Source organism: Lepidothrix coronata, unplaced genomic scaffold (assembly GCF_001604755.1).
Source record: "Lepidothrix coronata isolate B3197 unplaced genomic scaffold, Lepidothrix_coronata-1.0 Scaffold18, whole genome shotgun sequence".
Lineage (NCBI taxonomy): Eukaryota > Metazoa > Chordata > Aves > Passeriformes > Pipridae > Lepidothrix > Lepidothrix coronata.
In genome coordinates, this window is record NW_016690198.1 from 4999748 (window position 1) to 5023183 (window position 23436).

A 23436-nucleotide genomic window follows, 5' to 3' on the forward strand; every position below is an offset into this window, starting at 1 on the left:
TTAGCTTAGAATTTGTCTTTCTAAGATGTGCATGCTTAAGGCATGGTGCTATTTAGGATTTTCCTCTTGCTATTTTTAATGCATGTCTCCAACTCTCACAGAAAGCAGTGACAAGCTCTTCTACATTCCACTTTAACTGAGGCTCAAAACACTTGCTGTGTTGAGGAAGGTTACCACAACAAATAAGAGAGAGGTAGAGTTTAGTGTTTAAGCTGTAGATACTTGAAGAAATAGACTTGAATATTAACAGGTTAAAAAATAAAACAGATGGATTATGGATTAAAATGATAATATGAGTTCAGAACCTCTTCAGTTAAACTGCTTCAGATTTGATAGGAGAAACAGTGTTATGCATATATATTAGAAAATACGTCCTTTGGGGAATCTTTTTTTTTTTCATCCTTCCCTTTGAGAAATCTACTAGCTTCTTTCCTTCGAACGGAGTTTAGTTCAGTTTACTCTCATTTGGACAAAGGCATACGATTTTTTATAGTCCCAGTTCAAAATATAAGGGGTTCCAGAAGTCAATAATGTGCTTGATTAAAATAAAATCTGTTTCAGTTTAAGAGCTTTTTTCCATTATATCTGTGTTCAATTTGTTTATGTCATCTTATTATGCTGCTAAATTCTTTAAATCTTCATTAGTTAATGTGGTGTACTGATTTTCTCTGTACTTTTGGGAAATTTGTACTAGAGAGTACTCCACAAGCATTTAGTCACTGGATTTCACTGGAATCTGTGACCAGGGAAAAAGGGGTTTAGTCCAGAAAGATGCAGAGTGGCTTGTCATATCTCTCATAATATGGGCTGCTGGCTACTGAACATGTACAGCAAATATAAGATTTGATAATAGGAATGCTAAGGCTACAGAGGGACGGCAACCTCAAGTACAGTAGCCATATCCTTCATCATTTCTCAGGTTTATTCACATTCATGATATATAAAACACACTAAATCTGTATTTTGCTAGTGAAAGAGAATATTTATTGTGAAGCATGAAGTCTTCTAGAAAGCTTGTAATGTTACTTTGGGGTTTTATTTGTTTTCGATGTTGGGATCAGCTACCCTTGAATCTGCTACAAGAGAAGTGTATCACAATTAGTCAGTCGTGGTACTTTTAAAAGGCAAGAATAAGGATATTTCTGATCTCCATAAGATGAAACAATTGTTGGAAAAATATGGTAGTGTGTGCATGTTTTTTAAAAAATAAGTTTTCATATGTAATTTTTTTTACATTGTCGATAAAATTGTCAAGGAAAAGACACTTTAAAATTAGACTTCAAGCTGAAGAACCTGTGAACAAAATTTTAGAAAATGCATTACTCCACTGTTGCCAAATTTTAGTGAAGCTGGATCTGTTTGTCAGCAGAGTAGGTCGTTTCTTCCTCCCTCTAAGCACTTTTATCATTTTCTTATGTACCAAGACCACACATGGCTTGTATCACATTTTCCTGGAGCTTTGGCAGTTTGTCTGCACGGTAATAACTAATTTCTGTTTTGTCTGCTTTGTTGTAGAGTATGTTAACTAAGGACTAGTAACATAGATTGTGATAAGTTTTTTAATCTGTCATGAATTTTTGGGTGACTCATGCTTGTTTCTGCCTCCCATTTTTCCTTCTCCGTTTCTGCAGGCTGCCTTGTATCGGCTGAGTGGTGATTGGAATCCTTTACATCTTGACCCAAGTTTTGCTGCTCTTGGAGGTGAGCTGAGGGATGCCATTGTATTAATATTTGGATGAAAGATGATGTAAATGTATTTTTAGTCTTTTTTTTTTCAGTCTGTCCGTACATCTTTGACAATCTGGAGAAAATAGTGCTTGTTTTATAGCTGTTCTTAAAATCACCATTACCTGTCTTCAAAGTTCTGCATGACACTTCACTTTGAAGTATTGGAGGGTGGTGCTTGGACTTTACCTACAATGGTAACATACCTCCTAACCTATTTTCCTTTAGAGCTTGTTTGTTGCCTGTTTTTACAATCTCTGTTTCATAAAGAGAAATAATTGACTATCAAAGCTTCAGAAGGAATTGCATAAATTCACTGATATGTAGTTCTTTCCATCTAAATAATTCTGAGATTATGATGGTGTTGGTGGAGATTTTTGTTCTTTTGTGTAGTATTCTCAATCTCAATAAATCTAAGAGGGCAGGAGAGAGAGAGTTAACACTTCTTTCCCATGAAATTGCTTAACTGTACCTCTTGCTAGCACATTAGCTTATTTATTTACATACTTCTACATGTGAAAGCATCAGACCAGAGGCTGCATTTACTGAATCTGAAGAGATGTAATTACTGAAAAAGGGTCTGTTTGCTTAATATCCTTTGTAAAGTTATTTTTGAGTTCTCTTCAGACCTTGCTAGTAGTATAGTTTACTTACTTCAGTCAGACATCAATTTGATTTACTTATGAAATTTTCCTGAATATCCTGAATATGATGTATGTTATCGTCATAAACATTACATGAAAATGCTGATCTGTAATAATTGGTCATCAGTTTTCTGATGAATTTCTTTTTAATATACAAGTATCATTGTATGGTGTTCTTATCAATACAAACAGAGCAGAGCTATACTTTCTTGTTTGGATCATGCTTCACATACTTTCACAAATGATCTTTCAAAATTTGATTAACTCAGTTTTGTATAATTCTGTGTAAATTAGTGTTAATAAGTAATGCTAGTCACTAGAGTCCATAAAGAGATTTTCCCTGTTTGTTCATCTGGTGATTTTGGATAAATATTTCTTTGTGAAGATGCTGGAGGTGAAAAATAAATGTTTGGAACTGAAACCCCAGTATTTGGAATAATTATGATAATCCTTCAAAAGAAGAGGAGTAGAAATCTTCTACCTGCTCATACAAAGAACACTGGCACTTAGACACAGTGAAAATGAAATTAACTATATAGATGAGATACATAAAACTGCTGCACTGGATTTTGGAACTGTGGCAGTACCCTACTCTAATACTTATACTAAATGTAAGTACAATCAAAGAAAAAAAATTACTGTAGGGATATTGCACAAATATTTTTTTCTAGTTCTGCAAAAGCTTTTTTCTTTGGGCATATTCACACACCTTCTTGCCTTGTAACAGTCTCTGTGACTGTTCTTTTTAACTGGCTCTCATAGGATATACTGAAGGAAGCATTCAGCGTAGTGCATTCAGATTGTTCGGGGGTTATTGTTAAGCCTTCCTGTGAGTAATATTTCAGAGGACATATATGACTTGAAAACACCTGTTTATATTCTTGTGCCTCTATTCCTGTGTTTTGTATTTCCAGGTCCTGGAAAGTGAAAGCAACATTTACTTTGGTTTTGTTTTAGTCTATATACAAAGTAACTTGATCACCTTACAGAATCACCTTTTTCTTTGAGTGGGCATTAGTTTTACAAAGAAAACCCTAGGGAAAATAGGATCGTATATTTTTGTCTGTTTCTGAGTTTTGAAAAGAGTGGTGGTTTCTGGTTCTTGCATTGTGAATTGAACTAAGTTTTTAAAGAGCTAAATGTGACTATTACATTCTGAATGAAAGATGCTGAATAATGATGATGTACTACTAATCTGTTTTAAAATTGACTGCATGGTGTCTGTGCTTTCAGAACAGTGCACATTTTACACAAAAGTGAGTGCTGTTAAAAGTGTTCATACTCAAATATTTTACAGGAGGGAAATGGCAGAATGATCAGGGTGTAATACACAGTGAGAAAGCAGACTTACCATCCTTTTAGCTTGTCTTTCTGTCACATCTTCTCTTCTAACCTAATGAATCAAAATTTCTCTTTCTCATGCTTGATCCTGGTAGCCTTATCTTTCCTTTGGGCCATTTCTTATAATTCCCATCTTCCCCAGACTTGAGTTTGTCATGGTTTGACCTCAGCCAGCAACTAATTACCACACAGCTACTTGTGCATTCCTTCCCCTTTTCCTCCCTTCACGTTTCTCCACCACTTCTAGTCCCAGTGGGATGGGAAGGAGAGATGGAGAGAAAAAAATGTAAAACTTGTGGGTTGAGATAAGAACACTTTAATAACTAAAACAAAGCAAAACATTATGCTAATAATACTGATGATGTTACTAGTAATAATAATGAAGAAGAGAGAGAAAATGAAAGCAAAAATCCTCAAGAGAAACAAGTGATGCACAACACAATAGCTCACCACCTGGACTGATGTCATGCCCATCCCTGAGCCGTGATCAGTGGCTCCTGCCAGCTCCCCCCAGTTTATATACTGGGTGTGACGTTCTGTGGGATGTAATATGCTCTTGGCTGTGTCAGCAGTCCTGGTTATACTTCCTCATAGCTTCTTGTGCACCTGCTCGCTGGCAGAGCATGAGACACTGAAAAGTCTCTGGCTTAGGTTAGGCACTACTTAGGCAACAGCGAAAACATCCATGTATTTTCAAATTATTCTCACAGTAAAGTGAGAGCAAAGCACAGCACTGTACAACCTACTAGGGAAGAAAATAAACTATATCCCAGCCAAAACCAGTGGTGGCTTTTTTCTCTTTGTCTCGAAGGTGGTTTTTTCCTTCTACATCTTCCATTTGTCTGCAGGCTACACTTTCTCCTGTCTCCTCTTTTTGTTTGGTTTTGCTTTTGTTTTTTCTCCCAGCTGTTGTCCCTTGGGGCATTTCATGCTGTGTAGATACTATCAGGAGTTGTTTAGAGCTGAGAAAAAACAGATTCTGGCAGGCAAGAGTGGCAGATGAGTTCTGGGCAAAGCAAGTGGTTTCAGAGCCAAAGCTGGACAGATGTATTTGGATTCCACAGGCTGTTGCAAGTGTGGTCAGTTACTGTTTACATGCCTTGTCAGGTCAGAGCAACCTGTTAAGGGATCAAAACATAAAAGCGGCATCTGTATAACTTAACTGTTGCACTTTAACAAATGTGAGGCCAGTTCTGAAAGGGTTTTTTTGTCAGATTTTGACAGTACTGGAAAAAGATTCAACACTAATATAAAGCTTATCCTCTGCCAAGGTTGAACGCCCACTCCAAAGCATAGAAGTGCAAGGAAACTTGCCAAAAAATGCCCAGATAGGAAAAACACTGCACTTTTTTCCCGTTTTTGTTTGTTTGTTTGTTTGTTTGTTTGTTGCATGTGCTCAAAATTCCTGAAACCTTCTCAGGGGTTTTTCCACTTCTAAATAAAAGTTAATCCTGAAGTGTGCGCTGTATTAGCAACCACGAATGGGAATTCAAAACAGGAAGCATCAAATAATCTTAGTATTGTCACCTTTTAATAATTACAATACCTCTTACCCTTGATATGTGTAACTGTGTGTCTGGTGTGCCTATGCACATATACTAAAATAGCTAATCTCCATTTTTTTCATTTTGTCACCTCTACAGACAGGGACTAATCCTACTTGTGAGTCTCGCAGACCATAGGCAGTGTTGAAGTGCCAGTTCTCAGCAAGCACTTTCCTTTGCCTAAAAGTAGAGGAAACAATAAATGGTAACAGATACTTTTTCAGTGAGATAAATTAGGTTAAAAAGAAAAAGGATTAAGAACATTATTGAAGGAAAATACTATGAATAAAGTGTAGATATTCACAGAAGCAACATTGAGGTCCTAATTTTAAAAGTGTTAAAATGTTACTTCTTTAAATAGGATTTAAGAAGCCTATACTTCATGGACTATGCACCTTTGGGTTTGCTGCTAGGAACGTTTTGAAGCAGTTTGCAAATAATGATGTGAACAGATTCAAGGCAATCAAGGTCTGTGTGTTCATTCTTTGCAGTTAATCTTCTTGATTTTTCTGTTTTTTAGTGACAAAAGAAATCTTTAGAGTGGGGAAAAGGCTTTTGCACTGTCTTAACTTCCAGAATTGCTTTTACTTACTGCTGCCTGCATTTTAATGCCTCTGTCTTCTATGTTTACTTAAATATTTAGGCTTTCTACATTAATAGTTGATTAATTTTCCTCTTCACTCTATAATTTCAGTAGAGCCCGTGCTTTTAAGTGTTGCATGTACCTATGACAGATCTGTTCGCAGTCCCACTTTTTTTTTTCTTGTTTTACTTTTAGGTTCGCTTTGCAAAACCAGTTTTTCCGGGGCAAACTTTGCAGACAGAAATGTGGAAGGAAGGAAATAGAATCCATTTTCAGACCAAGGTCAGAACAATCTCATCATTGTGGGCTTTAGAGAAAGATGTGTTGGTTAAAAGACTGGGGTTTGGGGGAAGCAAAAAAAAAAAAAAAGCACACCAGTGATGAGGCTTCTGTAAAGCAATTAAGTAATAGAATGAAATATTCTTATTTCTAGGATTTCAATCAAAATACCATTATAGGTCTTAATACCTTCATATTAAATGAGAACTCATTTCATTGTGTTGCATTTTCTGTGTTTGTCCACTGTGGAAGAGCAAAAAACAGTCATACTCAGGTCATCATAGTTCGTACTTGTTTTCTGCAGTTACTCATAACCTCGCATATGCATCTTTTTTTTTAGTATTTATTTGTCTTAAATCAACTCCTGACAGTTTTTGGAGGTAAACACGCTTCAAATTTAGCTTAAATTGAATTAAACACAGAACAACTTACCTAAAAATGGAAATTTCATAGCAGTTGGACATAGTGAGTACAATAAAACAGAGTTTACACTTTTATAAATTCTGGTGTTGCATTATTCTGTTTTCTTTGACATTGCTAGTAACATTTTGTGTGGGTAACGTATAATACTGCCTACACATCATAGGCTCCTTATTGGAAGCTAAGAGTAAAATGCTTCAAGTAAAGGGCAAAAAATAGACGTTCATCATTTCTGTTATATTATTGTGTGACATTGTCACTTTCTTAAACTATGATTTGGTGCTGGTATTTGTCAATTTGTGTTGGCTAATGCAGATAGAATTTACATTACTTTGGCTGGTCAAAATTCTGCAGCCCTATCTCTGTAAAAATGTAACCAGCTGTTGATTAGTGAGTAAGGCAGCAGGTACAGTTCCAGCTGCTGGGAGGATTGGCACACAAAATCAAATAAGGGGAGTCATCATAGGGACACATGATTGCTGTTTCCTCAGGAACAGGGCTTTGTGGTGTATATGTTGACTGAAGGAGATAAGTTCTGTTTGCAGACCTGATGAGTGTTAGCAGCTATAGAATTCCAGAATATTAACCATATAGAGAATGCTATATACACATGTCCATATCTGATTAATAGTAGTAGCTAAGGTAGTTTGGTGCCTTCAATGAGCTTTGGAGATTACTGTACCTATATTTAAAAGATACTACCACCCAGTCCTGAGAGAATTTCTAGAATTCAGGTATTTACTTTTGAAGGTTTGTGTGTACAGTGTAAATCAACAGAGCTCATGATATGCTTCCAAGCCCTTTGGAATTTGTAAAAAGGGTGAATTATTTTGTTCTGTTTAAAAGCTGAATTTGTGATTATGCTTGGTTTAGTCATTGCTAATACATAGAGTTTTGCTGAATTATTCTACAGGTTTTTTTCCTTCCACAAGTTTGGAGTAGCTGATTTTAGAGAGAAACTGCAAGGTTTAACGGGATAAAAGAAAGCTGCCTTGTTTGAACAGTTATGAGTGGAGCAGAATTCTGTTTCTTATTCTGTTTTGGATTTATCTGAATTAAAAGCATCTTTGTGCTTGAAATAAACTCTGACTAAATCAAACTAAGAGTGGACATATAACTTTGATAAGCTGACTTGATTCCAGTTTTGACATTGTCTGAAGTGCAGTGGCAGTGGGTGACAAGCTGTTAGGCATGATTTGTGTAATTGTTGTAGTAGTGCAATAAACTAGACTGTGATACTGAATATTACTCTGTTTTGGTTATTTATTGATTGTCTATATGCATTGTCAGTGAATCGGTTTGCCATCCTCTGTTAGCTACCATAAGTCAGAATGGTTTGTTACACTTCTCAAAGAGACAATGCTAAAATGAAACACATTTTCTTCTTTGACTTAACTATTTCAAAAAATTAAACCAGAAGGGAATTCAGGTATTTTTCATCATTCTCTTGTAGTCTTTCTTGTTTTAAAATGCTTTAAAATGTGCAAGTTGCAGTATAAGGCATGTGGACATATTGAAATTGTCTAAATGGACTTCTGACAACTGAATATCTACCTCAAGGAAAACCATTTTAGAACAATGTCTTTCTCAGAACTATTTATAAAGAAACATTGACAGTAACTTATGACAATGAAGGCAAATTTTCAGATGAATAAGATTTTTCTACTATTTTGTGGACAGAAAACCAGCAATATATTTTGGTACAATTTCTCAAGAGGCAAATAGTTATTCCATTTGAAGAGCTGTTTGAAAGATGTGGTATACTAACAACTTGCCTCAAGACTACAGCTCATTTATGAGGTGTTGTTTTCACTCTCTAACTTTTAGTTTTCTCTTTTCTTCATCTCTAATTTTAAAATATAAAATAAAACATAAAAAATAAAAAAATAAAATATGAAACTCCTTGGATGCCCTTCTGTTGTGACTTTTTGCAAGTAACATCACCTCCTTAATGTATTTTCCCCTCCTGCCCCTGCAGGTCAAGGAGACCGGAGAAGTTGCTATTGCAGGGGCCTATGTGGATTTGGTACCAGCCTTGGATAAACCTACTGCTCGAGAGCCTCTGAAGGTAGGGGGAAGCAATAAAAATCTTAACTTGCAAAGCAGCTCAGTTAGGCTTTATTTTTGTGATATACACAGGAAAGATACTTAGATCACACACTAGTCTTATTTGCAATACACAGATGAGTGTGTGAGTTAAAAAGAGTGAACACACATGTTGTTTAAGATACAAAGGTTAATTGATCTATTCGAGAAGAAAATTCCAGTTAAGACACACAGGATGGCTGATGTAGTTTAATGTGCTTGATGCTAATTGAACTCTTAGAATAAATATTGTGCTGTATGTTACAAAACAAGTGGGGCATGTACCCCTGAGGGCCACAGGTTTCGAGCACTTGCATAACTTAAAATTGGAATTACATCCTATATCTGTAGAACAAGGATTTTGTTTTTATTTTGTAGACGTTAAAGATCAAAATCTGTGTAGGATGTAAAAGTGTGTGACCAACCTTTCTCAATTTTTTCAGAGATATGGAGAGAGTGGCAAGAAGGCATTAGCATAAGTGAAAATGAGATAATGTGCTCATAGAAAAGAACAGTTTTGTCATTGAATCATTTTGAGATAAGACTCTGAGAACTATTGGTACATGTGGTTAGGCCTAACACAATATGCACTTTATACTTGTGTATATTTTAAAAAATCCTCTGCATGCATGCATGCCTTAAGCCTTGCATACTGGACTTGCCACAGGAGACAGAATTGTACATGCAGTGCAGAGGATGATTAAGAACCTGGGTTATTAATGTGATCTGAAAGACATTGAAGACAGTGCACTGTATCTTTTTTCCCCTATGGATCCTTGCCTGTAAAGGGTGAAACTTTGTTGCATTGAAGTTTATGAAATGCTGAGGTAGTGATACTCATATGAAGCCTGTGATCACAGAATAGATAATATTGCGTGATACCTGGGCTGCATCCAGAGCAGCGTGGGCAGCAGGTCAAGGGAGGTGATTCTGTCCCCTTTCTCTGCTCTGATGAGGCTCCACCTGGAGTACTGCATCCAGCTCTGAGGTCCCCAATACAGGAAGGACACAGACCTGTTGGAACGAGTCTAGAGGAGGGACACAAAGATGAATAGATGGATGGAGCGCATCTCTGAGGAAAGGCTGAAATAATTAGAATTGTTCAGCTTGGAAAAGAGAAGGCTTCAGGGTGATCTGATTGTGGCCTCCCAGTTCCTAAAGGGAGCCTACAAGAGAAATGGAGAGGGACTTATTACGGAAGCGCATAGTGACAGGACAGAGGGGATTGGCTTCCAACTGAAAGACAGTAAGTTTAGATTAGATATTAGGAAATAATTCTTTACTGGGAGGGTGGTGAGGCACTGAAACATGTTCTCCAGAGAAGTTATGGTTGCCCCATCCCTGGAAGTGTTCAAGGCCAGATTGGTTGCTCTGAGCAGCCTGGTCTAGTGAATGCTGTCCCTGTCCATGGCAGTGCAGTTGGAACTAGATGATCTTTAAGGTCCCTCTCAACTGGGTCATCCTGTGATTCTGTGATGCATTCCGAGAACCTGTTGCTTTTTGCTGCTTTTGTTTAATCTTCTGACATTCTGAACTGTTGCCTTATCTGCATTTGAAGTTCAAACACTAGAGCTTTTCAGAACTTTCCAGATTTTCTTTCTTCTTTTTTTTTTTAAACTTGGGCAGAAAAGGTGTTTTTCTTTAAGCTTACTCTGAGAAATTAAGGTGCTTTGACAGACATTTGCTGAGAGGGCCAGACATTCACCAGGAGAAACTAACCTGACTGAGTGAAGATTGGCAAATTTAAATGCCATTAGGAACCCTGTTGTATAATGGAAAATATTAGGCATAAACAAAGAGGTGACAGGATAGCAGCCCGAGGATCACTGCATTCAGGTGTACAGGTGGGTACAGCAGAACAACTACAGCTATGAGAGCTTCTCTGCTCTGGTTCCAATTAGATGAGAAATGTCACTGGAGTAGCTTCTAAAGGTGTAACCTTTTCTCTAGCACAAATATTTGCTAAAGAAAGGCAGTGAAAGGTTTGCGCAATAATGTGTTTGGAACAGTTGAAAATGTAAAAGTAGCTATTTGCACTCTTAAATTCTGTCCTCACTGCAGTTTTGACTGTGTTCATAGTTCAGTATATTTTGAACAACTTCCATGTCAAGCTAAAGTAATATACTGGTAAAACCAATTTTTTGTTTTAAAAACTAACGGGCCATTCACTGTGGAAAAAGTGACAATGGTTATCCTCCAAAGGGAAAAAAGGACAATTTAGAAACTATTAGAGCAGTAATTAAAAAGCCTGTCTTGTGATGATAAATGACAAAACTGCAAAAGCAAGATTTGAAATAATTTGAAATGAAAATTTAGAGTAAAGCATTTTCTGCTTAAATGTATTCTTTTGTGCTCATGGCTGCTAGAGGTGATTATTTTGTGGTAGAAGAAATCTCAATTGCATTTAATAATTCTGCTATAGATACTTTTCCTGGACACAATGCATAAGCTAAGAGACATATTCAGTACCTTTTAGCAAAGTTTCAATTTTCAATTCTTCATACTCTCTTTTTTTTAAGGCTGTAGGGCTGCAGAGTGACCTCGTGTTTGAAGAAATTGGTCGTCGTGTCAAAGAGCTTGGAAACGAGCTGGTAAAGAAAGTAAACGCTGTATTCCAATGGGACATCACTAAAGATGGAAAAACAGCAATGCAGTGGAGTAAGTTGTAGCTTTTATATAATACCCTGATGCATTTTTTTAATGAAGTGAGAATAATTATTTCTTTCTAATTAAACTGATGGCTTGAAAATAAGCATATGGTAGTAGATGAATATTCACTGGGACCTGAAAGTCTGAATGCATTCTGGATGCACAAGTGACAAGGGGGTCAGGTAAAGTTCCATACTGGCAGTTACTAACCTTTCTAGGAACATACTTCTGTAACTTGCCTATTTAGATGCAGGCATAGACAAATATCCTTTGGAACTGAAGCGCATTTCTCTTTACATTTTCCAGATGGGATTGCCACTGCACTTAAGAAAGCATGCTAAATTAGCCTACTAGGAGCTCTGTGTTACAGTAATTAGTCTGCTGGTGATGTACGTGCTAACTGATCTAAAACAAATAAGTAATTATTTCTACTTCATTGTTCTTGTCACTTCTGTGAAAATATAGCCCAATTTGTTTCCATTCAAATTTTCTGAGATCAAGGTTTAATGAAGCTACAATCATGATTTCTTATTGTTTAAGCATGGGTCTGGTTGATGAAAAGAGACTAAAGCCTGTAATAGCAATGGGTCAGAACTTTTTCTGGTAGAGTGGATTACAGAATTATGTGAAATGGTCTGAGGGAGGCAAAACTACTTCCTTAAAAAACTTTTCTTCTTAAATTCTATTGTGCTATCTTTCTAAGGATATGTATTTAAAAAGAAAAAAATTTAAAAACCGATTTATTGTCTTTCGAATTTATTTATTTTTTAGTTCATGTGTCTACTGGTCTGTTAGTGGAATGTAAAGTTTTTCCAAAAGGATGAAGCTTAGTCAGGTTGTAACTTTCAGGCCTTTGATATTTTGTGGAGAAATTACAGTCTTTGGGTCAAGTCTGTTGCTTAGACTGCTTCATTTTCGTTGGTCTCTATGGTTGGATGTAGTCAGAAGGGTTTTGGTGGAGATGCAGATGAGTGAGTGACCCTTTGACAGGCTGAGGGGAGAGACTGACAGTAGGTCAAATCAGGTCTGTGTTGTGTTTCGTTCTGTACATTGTGATTTTTTTAAAACTATTGTTAAGTCTTTACAATGTCTGTTCTCAAGAAATGGTTATTGTGTTTAAGAAACTGCTTGTCCTTTTACAGAACAATTTAGAAACCTATAGTTTCACCTTATCTTTGCCTAACGTGAACCAGCAGAGATTCTGAGTAGCAAGACTGTTGTTAAGTTTCAGGAAAAATATTATATGTAGATTGAATATACTTGTGTTCTACCTGTTTTGCCTTTTAAGCAGTTTTTAAGGAATAAGGGGTGACTTTCACTTGGATAGCAGTTAATCAATATGCTGAATATACGTATGTAAATTATGCCAGCTTATTACCTATATATCAAAATGAGATGGGGGGAAATACTGAATAATCCACCTCAGATGTTCTGTCTTAAAATTCATTGCTGCTCTTAATCATTTCTCCTATCTGCAGTTTTCCATTTTTACACTCAGTAATTTAAATTATGGACATGCTTTGAACCTCAACAAAACGCTTATGAAGTCTTTCTTATGTTCTTGCTTACATTTTTAGAAGATAATTAGAAGTGCATAGGTTAAACTCCAAAATACTTAAAGTGAATACTTGTGTTTGTTGGGAGTCACTCTGTATACTACATCAGTGCTGCCTATTGTTTCATGTGTAACTAAATGTGATACAAGTGATGGTCATGTTTATAATAATAGCCAGAAAACTATTTTAAGATGATTCATCATTGCCTTTAGCTTCAGAACTGCTTTGTTGGTCACCTATTATGTGTGTACAAAGAATAGAGGGACAAGACAATGGAGGAAAAATCTGCTGAGGAATGTTCCAGAGATGAATAAAGTTTCTCACTCGGGAAGGTCTGGAATTGCAAGCTACTGAGTGCAGAACAAACACATCAATAGATTTAGGCTTGAGCAGTGGCCTTACGTGCCTCATGAGACCAAGTTTCGTTAGAGGGGAAACAAGGAGATGTTTTGCCATTGTATCCAGAGCAAGAGAGTACTCCTGCTTCGAGTAAATCAGTAGTCAGCCTTTTCTGCTTTTCAAACAAAGCTTGTCCTCTCTTATGTTTCCTGCTGAAGCAGTAGGAGTAAAGTAGCCTTCTTCCAATGCATATTTCCCTAGCTAAAAGGGATTAAATAGACATAACTTTTGTTTGCCCTGTTCCCTCTGCTTCTGTTGCAGTAAAAATTATTTGTACTTTTATATGAATTTGGAAAAAAACTTAAAACTCCCTGTGGGATGGAGGGTGGAGGAGGTAACCTAATATTTTAAACATTTCCTGTTGCCAACTGCTCTTAAGAGCTGAAATGAAGCATTTCCAAAATCTTGGAAAAGTTACTGTGAATATTTATATAGTGTGGTAAGTTCCTTCAAGCTTATGAATTACTATAGACTCTGTGGTGTATTAAATAATTTAAATATTAAATTGTAATATTAAAATAGTTATGAAAACTCACTAGCAGAGTGTTAGCTGGTATGACAACTATAGTGTTGACCCTCACAGTTTGTCCTTATTATGGATCAATAGCCTACTACTATTGCTGTCTACATAACTCTAATGGTACGTTTCTAATGGCAAGGTATGTATGTGTCTGCATGATGGAAATTTTATTTTGTGAGTTTTTAAAAACAGTGTTCCTGTCATTAAAAAACACACCCAAACAAACACAAAGAGAAAACAAAGAGATTTTAAGCAGTTGCCAACTTAATTCTTTTTGCATGTTTGCATATGTTATTTTATTATTCAGTATTCAAGAGCATCATCATGTACTGTCTCTTCTACCAGATGCTGGTATAATTAATTTTGCATAGTGAATGTGGAAGAAGAGAGTAGTTTATGATTTTACATTCGAAGGAAGACAGCTTTCTTGCAGCTAAGATATTCTCAATAACTCAAAAGATTTCTGTCTTTATATGATCTTTATGAGAGCCTCATATATAGGTCACCAGTAAGACTTTTGTAATGCACATGAATGATGGTAGTCAGTTTAGAATACATAACATTGACAATGCCATTTGCCGACTTGAATGCTTGACTTTTTTGGTTGTTAATGTAATGGAAGCTTCTGTACATAATTAGAAATTTTAGCCTTTGGCAAATTAATTTTTTACTTTAAAAATTGAAGATGATAGTAAGATTGTAACCTTTGCTATAGCTCGAATTTAGTTATGTGTCACTATTTTGACTATTTTCAAACCTGCTTCAGATTTACAGAGTTACTCAACTATGTCAGTAGAATGGGACTTCTTTACACTTCAGTTTGACCTACTGATTATTAATTGATCTTCTGTTTGCGGTAATTTTAAATCAGTTTTGTAAATGTTATGCTGTTAGAACAATTCTGTCTTTCTGTCTTTTCTAAGTAAAATTGCTGTTTGAAGGGTAGATCTTATGATGTACGTATCTACAAGAGAGCAAAAGGGAGAATATGACATTAAAATTAATTTAGATTTTGATTCATGTGGCTAAATACTACATACTATTTCAATGTATGGTCAAAAGTCTTTGAACTGAAATGAGAGGACGAATATTACTTGGGGGGGAGTTTTTTGTTTTAACCCATGAGTTGATGCCAATTATTTCATTATCTCTCTTCTTTTTAGGTATCTCCTTTTAAGGGCCTCACAGGCCTTTAGAAACAGTGTTTCTAGTTCTCTTGAGCTACCTGCTAGGCCTCTTCCGCTTGTTAAATTTGTTACATAGTTGTCCTGCATTGTGTTTCAATTTTTTGACTTGTTGCTTTTGCACAGCTTTGTGCTGTTGTGGTAACTGCAGCAGTTGACAATGCTGGAAACAATCTGGGCCCTGCAGCCCATTGCTGTCTTAGCCAGTGATTGTAGCTCCAGCATCTTCTACTAGTTTCCTTCAGCCTTCTAAGATCTGGGAGGGAAGCATATGAGAGAAGGCAGCAGTATTAAGGGCTGCTGTTGCAGCTACACGTCGAGTCCTGTGTCCAGTTCAGGGCCTCTCAGTTCAGGTGCTGGAGTTAGTCCAGAGAAAGGCAATGGACCTGATGAAGGGTCTGGACCACAGGTCTTATGAAGAGCAGCTGAGGGAGCTGGGGTTGTTTAGCCCAGAGAAGAGTAGGCTCAGGGGAGACCTTACCACTCTCTACAACTGCCTGAAAGGAGGTTGTAGCCAGGTGGGGGTCAACCTCTTCTGCCAGGTAGCAAGTGACGGGATGAGAGGAAATGGCCTCAAGCTGCAGCAGAGGAGGTTCATGTTGGACATTAGGAAGAATTTTTTCATGGAAAAAGTTGTTAAACATTGGAATGGACTGCCCATGGAGGTTGTGAAGTCACCACCACTGGAGGTGTCCAAGAAATGACTGGAGGTGGCACTTGGTTCCATGTCTAGTTGTCAAGGTGATGATCAGTCAAAGGTTGGACTTGATGATCTCAGAGGTCTGTTTCAACCTTAATGATTCTGTGATCTTGTGAATTTTGTGCTCATATATGCAGTCATTCTGGTCTTTTCCAAACTTTAGGGAACCAAAAGATTGGGATTTTTTCATACTTACATTTATTTCTAGTGTTTTGTTTTGACTGCCGCTGTGATCTTTTGATCTCTACTCTCTGCAGTAAACCAAGATTTTTATTAGTTTGAATGAAATGTAATTTGTGAATTTAATTAGCTTTCGGTGTTATAGAGACACTTCTTGATGGAGACACTGGTATTAGTAACACTAGTCTGTTTAACCAGCAATGACTTTTATGTAGCTGTCTGTGGATTGTGTGAAGCTGTGGAGAGATGTAGAACAATTGAGCTTGCACTCAGGATGTGATATTTTGGACAGCTCATCTGCTGTAAACAATGTTGAACTGTAACCACTGATAACTGGCCTTAATTAATGGTATTTCTATACAAAGTCAAGCTGTTCTAATTTAAGAGGATGCTGAAAATCCTCTTAAGAAGATAAAGATACAGATTTTGGCAGTATCAAATCCTAAGGAGTAAGTGTAGTGGTACTGGAGCTGTCTTTTGTTATTTTTTAACAAAATTCTTAGTTGACACCCACCCCAGCTTTGGTTTTCCTAGTTTGCTTCACTACCTAAAGCATACTTTGCTCTCTCCTTCGTATTTATTACTGTACATCAATTGCCTTTGTTTTCAAAAGTTATAAAATATTAATCTTTTTTTTAGAGTTAAGGTAGTTCATTTCAACTTCTCTTTCCAGATAAGAGAAAAGGGATTGCCACTGAGATTTGTTGGTTGATAGTTAATGGCTTTCTAGAACAGTACTCAGAAGAGTTTGCTTTTACTCATGCTGCTGAAGACACAGCTGAAGGCAGGAGATATTTCTGTTCCTTTCCAATTCTTGGAAGATTAAAACTTTGTTATGAGAACCAGGGAGAAATTGTTGCTTGTAGTTGCTTGTTAACAGCTGACAAATGAAGGTGAAACTGCTCAATAATTTTATGATGTAATATGACTTCAGGCAGTGAAGAATGGGTGACACTTTGTTTTGTTTGCTTTAAGAAAAAGTTTTCTATTGCCATTACCCTTTTAAAGCAAAACAAATCCCAAACCAAAACAAACAAAAAATTAGTCTAATTGTTAATATTTCTCTCCTAGAAAAGGTAAGGCACTCCTCAAGGGCAAAGCAAATGTCTGTCCTAAATCTTAGAATGTCAGTGTCTAGTGTTTTAACTTCTATACATGTGATTTCCGCCCCCTTTTTATTATGTCTCTGACAACACTATCTTGTGAACGATAATAATTCATAGATATTTAATTACTTTAGTGTAAGTAACAATGGAAGATTCTTCATGTTTTTGTGGAAAAGACAGTTTTGTTGTCAGAGTGCTTTTCTTTTGTGGCTGCTGTGTAATTCCTTTTCATTTTTAGTTCTTCATCAGAAATCTTGATGGTCTTTACAAAGAATACAGAGGAAGTGCAAATAATATTTTAATAACATACCATTACATTAGTTCTTTTTTGTTTGTTTGTTTTGTTTTGTTTTTTTAAATTTCCAGTAAGTTTTAATTTGAGGTAGGTTAAGGATTTGGTGTGGTCAGCCTGACCCAGCAAGGTTATGGAGCAGATTGAGTGTGATCACGTGACACATGCAGAACGTGACCAAGAGGTCAGGCCCATTCAGCAGGGGTTTAGGAGAGGGAGGTCCTGATCAAAGGCTCAGCAAAGCCTTTGATATGGTCTCCCATTACATTCTCCTGGAAAAGCACTCTTTGCTGGGTTAAAAACTAGCTGGATGGCTGGGCCAAGAGAGTGATGGTGAATGATGCTGCATCCACTTGGTGTCCAATCATGCGTGGTGTTCCCAATGGCTCAGTATTTGCCAGTACTGTTTAATATCTTTAATTTAATCTTTGATTATCTAGACGAGGGCATGAAGTGTCCCCTCAGTCTGTTTACAGATGACACTGAGTTGGGTGGAAGTATAGATCTGTTGGAGGGTGGGAAGGCTCTGCAGAGGGATTTGGACAGGCTGGATCAATGGACCAAGGTCAGCTGGATGAGTTTCAACAAGGTGAAGTGCCAAGTCCTGCACTTGCATCTCAACAACCCCCTGCAGCTCTACAGACTTGGGGAAGAGTGGCTGGAAAGTTGCCTGCTGGAAAAGGACCTGGGGGTGCTGGTCAACAGCTGTCTGAATGTGAGCCAGCAGTGTGCCCAGGGGGCCAGGAAGGCTAATGGCATCCTGACTTGTATCAAAAATAACATGACCAGAAGGACCAGGGCACTGATTATCTCTCTGTACTCGGCACTGGTGAGGCCACGTCTTGACTGCTGTTTCCAGTTCTGAGCCCCTCACTGCAGGAAAGGCATTGAGGTGCTGGAGCGTGTCCAGAGAAGGGCAACAGAGCTGGTGAAGGTTCTTGAGCACAAGTCCTATGAGGAGTGACTGAGGGAGCTGGGAGTGTTTAGCTTGGAGAAAAGGAGGCTCAGGGGCAACCTTATCGCTCTCTACAACTGCCTGAAAGGAGGTTGTAGTCCGGTGGGGATTGGCCTCTTCTCCCTGGCAACTGGCACCAGGACAACAGGAAGTGGCCTCATTCATGTTGGACATCAAGAGGAATTTCTTCACGGAAAGGGTGGAGTCACTATCCCTTTTGAGGTGTTTAAGAAACAACTGGACATGGCATTTAGCGCTATGGTTTGGTTGTCAAGGTAGTGATGAGTTAAAGGTTGGACTCGTTGATCTTAGAGGTCTTTTCCAACCCTAATGATTCTGTGATTTTATGAGTCTGTAAACATAAAAGGTTTGTCTGTGGTACCATGATTATGCAATGTTTAAAGGCATGTTTGTGCTTTGAGAGCTTACAATTAATTGTAGATGTTGATTGGTAAACAATGGTAAACAATGATTTGACTAGGAAGTGGAGAACAGGAGTGTAACAATGTTAAGTTACAACTGAATGTACAACAATTTAACAACTGTTAAGTATGTACTATATTCAAAATAAAACTTAGATATTGTTAGAAATTGCTTGACTCACTACACCTTTTTAATTCTGTTTGTATCAAAACTTTACACTGCTGAGACTGATGGATGAGTCTTACCAATAAGATAATTCAGAATTGCTTTTCCAGTCAGTAGGTAATGAAGAAGTTGTGTCTTGGGAAACATTATATCAGGCTTTCAGTGTCTGTGTCCCTTCTGGAACAGTCCAGGGACTGTTCCAGAAAAAATTAAATGGATGCAAAATGAAGCACTAGAAGGGATTTGTAAGGTCTGGAAGTAATTCAAAACAAATAATTGAGAACTTTAAGTATCCTAGATACTATGTCTGTTTTGTAAGTTAATCTGTTGGGCTTGCTGACCAATGCTGTTTGGCTCAAAGGGAGCTCAGTTTGGCTACATTGCTATGGTTTGTAACATTGCTAGCATTTGAGTAGTGGTGTGTTTTGAAAGCACATGGATAGTTAAGCTTAGTTAACTTAGTCTGGGGAGCTGGTATCCACTGTGAAGCTTGCATTTCATGATTCAGTAGATGATTTTTTGATCTTTTTTTTCCTCTAATAATAGTCTGTGCCTGTATAACCTATAGAAGAATGTTTAAAGGCTCATATATGATGTTAAACTATATAGTACCTGTTTTGGGTCAAAAGGATGTTACACAGCTCCTACCCACAAACAAAAAGTTATACATCATTCATCTGGTCCTCAGTCATTGTTTTCTTTCTTCTCATATTGTATCAAGCTATATGCATGAAAGTGATATGCATGAAACCTGCTTCAGAAATTATAATTTACTTTAAAATCAACTGGATATAATAGTTCACTATGTCACTTCTCACTGAGCAACTTAACTCCCCTTCTAGTTTTGTTATAACTGGATAAATTTCAGAAAATTAAAGACTTAGACAGACTGAAGCTACTCCCAGTCTTCATGGTTCCTCTTATCCTTTCAAAAATTGTTTCATGTAGAATGCACATAAGATAGTTTATGCAGATAAGTCTCCATAGTTTAGCAAGTGCCTTAAAATTTGTCAATGAACTGGCATCCATGATTCTGTGATTAGAGATACCGTGTCCTTCCTTATGGGAACATGCACTTGAATACTGTGTGGGGTCGGAGCATGATGGATCAAGAGGAATAGGTGTAAAGGTAAGACAGGGAATCTGCAAAATCTGAGAATGATTTGGCAGAGCATATCCTGTCAAAATACTCTTCTAGCCAAATGACACAATACCTGATAGTGTTAGCTTTGTAATAGATTATTTTGGCAGGTCATTTGGCGTGGGAAAAGAACACTCTGAAGCTACAGACAGTTTGAGGAAGAGGAAGACAGATACTTGGCAAGGCTTTAAATGTTCTTTGCCTCAAGCAGAACAGGCTATATTGCCTGTGGGGCAGAACAAGGAAAATGCAGCAGTGTGTTTGAACGCCACCATGTCTGCCTTGTCTGACTATAGGATATTGTTTTCAGACATTAGAACTTCATTACTAACTTTAACATTTGCGCAGTGACTGTACTAATTAATATCTTATGCATCTTTAGTGTTGTTCAAAAACAGTTTTTACCATTGCTGCAAGAATTTTTTAGAGGCAGTCTCTGTGCAAGTGCCCTCTCCCTTAGCACAGGAATAATTTTTTATTTTCTTTCATTAAAGAAGAAGAATTAAACCCCATTCATTTTCTTAGTGGCTGATAGGTGATAGTTTAGACCGGATGCTTTATAATAATAGATAAGGAGAGTAGTCTTCTTTAGCCTGAAGATTTTATCGTTAATTTGAAATTATCTTTGCTTTTCCTTCTTAGCAATTGACTTAAAGAATGGCTCTGGAGCAGTGTATCAGGGACCTGCCAGAAATTCTCCTGATACCACCTTCACTCTCTCAGATGAGGATTTCATGGATGTGGTACAACAAAAGACCAACCCACAAAAGGTAAAACCTGTGTGTCACAGACGTACTCACTTGCGTGGGGACGTACTATATACCTTAAATCAATCTTCGATTCGTGACTGTTTGCATTCCAAAATCTGCAGCAAAGTTAGTAGTTTGTTTGTTTCCTGGTACTTCACAATATATGATCTGCAAGGTTTGTCACTTTGATCATTCAGGCTGTTTTGATTGTCATATTGCAGCAAGTTGATATTTATTGCAATGTTCTGATTTACTGCTAATACTGCAGTAGAGTGAAAGGTCGGACAGTGAATGCATGTAGATGCATTGAAACTGGTCAAAATTCACCCAAACTATGATGATTTTGTCAGGGAGAGAAAGATTTAAGAAAGGTCTGTAATCTGGGTCTGCACTTTCAGCTTCTTGGAGTAATCAACTGCTTAAAACTACTAATTTTACTAATAAAAATGGCTTGTGTAAAAGTAAATTAAACTGTCACAAATTTAATATGTCAGCTTACAGTTTAAAGCTTGAGCAAATGAAAACTTTAATTGAGCTCATCATATATCAAACAATTCCTTTTCTTTGATCCCAAGCAGAAGTTGTTGGAGACTTTGATTATAAAATTGGAGACTAATAATCATGGTGAATGTTTGTTATAAATCCTACATACCACATGAATAAAATCCTTTGTGACCCTCTGTATATAGCAGGCATAAAGCATAAATGAACAAGATGTTGACATGTAATCATCAGAATGCTAAAGAACAGTGATTGAGATTCAGGAACATGATCTATTCTTGGGCATTTGTATTTCCTTTGAGTTTCTGTGAAGTTTTTCATCTATAGAAGCTCAAAGCATCTATTCAAATTCTTTTCTGCTGGCTCTCTCTATTCTTTATTTGAATGTATTTCAAGTTAATGGAACTATGCAAAAGCACATTCAAAGAACTTTCAAAGAGCTTTCAAACTGCAAAGCCACAGTGAAGCAAAACTAGTTTTAAAAAAATACGAACTGAATGTGAAACAGGGTATACAGCTCTTTGAAGTAGGGACAATAAAAATGTAATATACCAGCATTTCAATGAAAGTATGCTATGTATAAACCCAGAGCATTTCTTTGAAATATGCGCATACATACATTGTGCAAGTTTCTGGTTCATTTGGTATGAATTTGAGTGATACCTTACCTTTTCATTAGGCCTTTAGTTTTCATTAAATAACCTTTTCATTCTGTTTTTTCATTTCTTATAGGGATATATGGATAAGTGTAGCATGGGGGGACGAGTCTGGGAGCTTTATTTTTGTACCCTGCTGAAATTTTGCCATCCGCTTCTGTGAAGGCATTTGTCTTACAACAGGAGAAGTCCTCTGTGCTATACAAAGCAAAGAAGTAGAGGTTGCTGGAGTTGCTTTGTATTTTCTTCTTTTCTCCTGAGTGATAGTCTTGGCCTTGTCTGCACTACGGACGGAAAACTGTTTCTGGATGGTATTAGAATGGAACTGGAATGGTTTTCATTAATAAACAATAACCATTAGGCGTCCTGCACTGAAGGCTTTCTCCTGAGTACTGAACAGCCACACTTAACCTTTGGCTTCTTATTTGGTTCTAGCAACTCTTTGATTTGTGTGTAAACAACTGAATACACACTTTTTTTTCCTCTTGTCTGCTCTTTTTAGGCATTCTTCTCTGGTAAACTGAAAGTGAAGGGTAACATCATGCTGAGCCAGAAATTGGAAATGATCCTGAAAGATTACGCCAAGCTCTGAACTGCTTGATCATCTCCCATAGCAGTGAAGAACTTCAGAAGATAGAAACTTTAATTAGTTCGGAATCAATGACTGAAACATTTGCAGGCTATATAACATCAATGTATTGATTCATTATACTGCTAATACACAAGCTGATTTAATTGCTGTAGACAGAAGTTATGAAATGAACATAACTGTTACTATTGTCCCTTTTTAGTTTCTCAGCAATGGTAGAGAATCACACTTTTCTCATTGCACACCTTTATCTAAACAAAATTTATGTAGTTCTTACAAAGAAGCATATATTTCTATGTTAATTATGAAGAAAATTAAACCAATAGACATCTTTGATATCTCCTTATATGTGTCTGTTAGTCTTCATTCATATTGCCTTAGATAGACTGGTTTCTCTGAGTCTAGCTGGTTTATTATTAAAACTGACTTTTTTGTCTGAAGTTCTCATGATCCCATCAAAACAGCTGGAAGATGGAAATCAGTTCTGTTTATTTACATCTTGTCATTATGTGTTTTTTTTTCTGTACAGGAAAAACTCTTGAACTTAGCTCCACCCAGATTGATTAGTCATTTTCACATAAGCTACTCTTATAAATCACATGGAAGGTGGTTAGCGTTAGTTCTTTAGGGGAAACTTTTTCACCTGGGAGGCATTAATGGTGCCCCAAAGGCTGTTACTAGAGCTAGATTGTTCTTCATGTAGATTCATTCTCATGAGGGCCAGCATCATGGCAGCAGGGAACGATGGAAGTCAATTCCTCATTTTGAACCTACGGCCAGAACTGAGACAGCAGCTGTTGGCTGTATGTTTTCCTAAGTAAGGTATGCTCTTAATCGCTAATAGCCATGTGAACACCTGGAAATTTGATTTCATCAGTTTGACCAACATTTTGTGTCCTCAGTAATGTTTTTTTTTCTCCTCCAGACATATTCTATGTTTATACCTCTCAAAGAATTCTGGCTATCTAAGACTTGTTTTTTCTGTCCCAAAACTTGGAGGTACTTACCTTCCGTTTTTGAGTAGACAATAGCCATTAAAGAACTTTGTGG

General features: G+C 37.0%; 1 protein-coding gene across 3 annotated transcripts in view; it reads left to right on the top strand.

The window, feature by feature from the left end:
* HSD17B4 (hydroxysteroid 17-beta dehydrogenase 4) overlaps positions 1 to 22732 on the top strand; it is a 62320-nt gene extending 39588 nt beyond the window's left edge. For all 3 annotated transcript variants that reach the window (XM_017807329.1, XM_017807331.1, XM_017807330.1), the window contains exons 18-24: positions 1632 to 1701; positions 5616 to 5722; positions 6033 to 6119; positions 8515 to 8604; positions 11141 to 11279; positions 20534 to 20661; positions 22300 to 22732. In XM_017807329.1, coding sequence (XP_017662818.1) covers positions 1632 to 1701; positions 5616 to 5722; positions 6033 to 6119; positions 8515 to 8604; positions 11141 to 11279; positions 20534 to 20661; positions 22300 to 22389 — 711 coding nt within the window. In that variant the 3' untranslated portion in view covers positions 22390 to 22732. The remainder of the gene's footprint in view (positions 1 to 1631; positions 1702 to 5615; positions 5723 to 6032; positions 6120 to 8514; positions 8605 to 11140; positions 11280 to 20533; positions 20662 to 22299) is intronic.
* Positions 22733 to 23436: the final 704 nt, after the last annotated feature.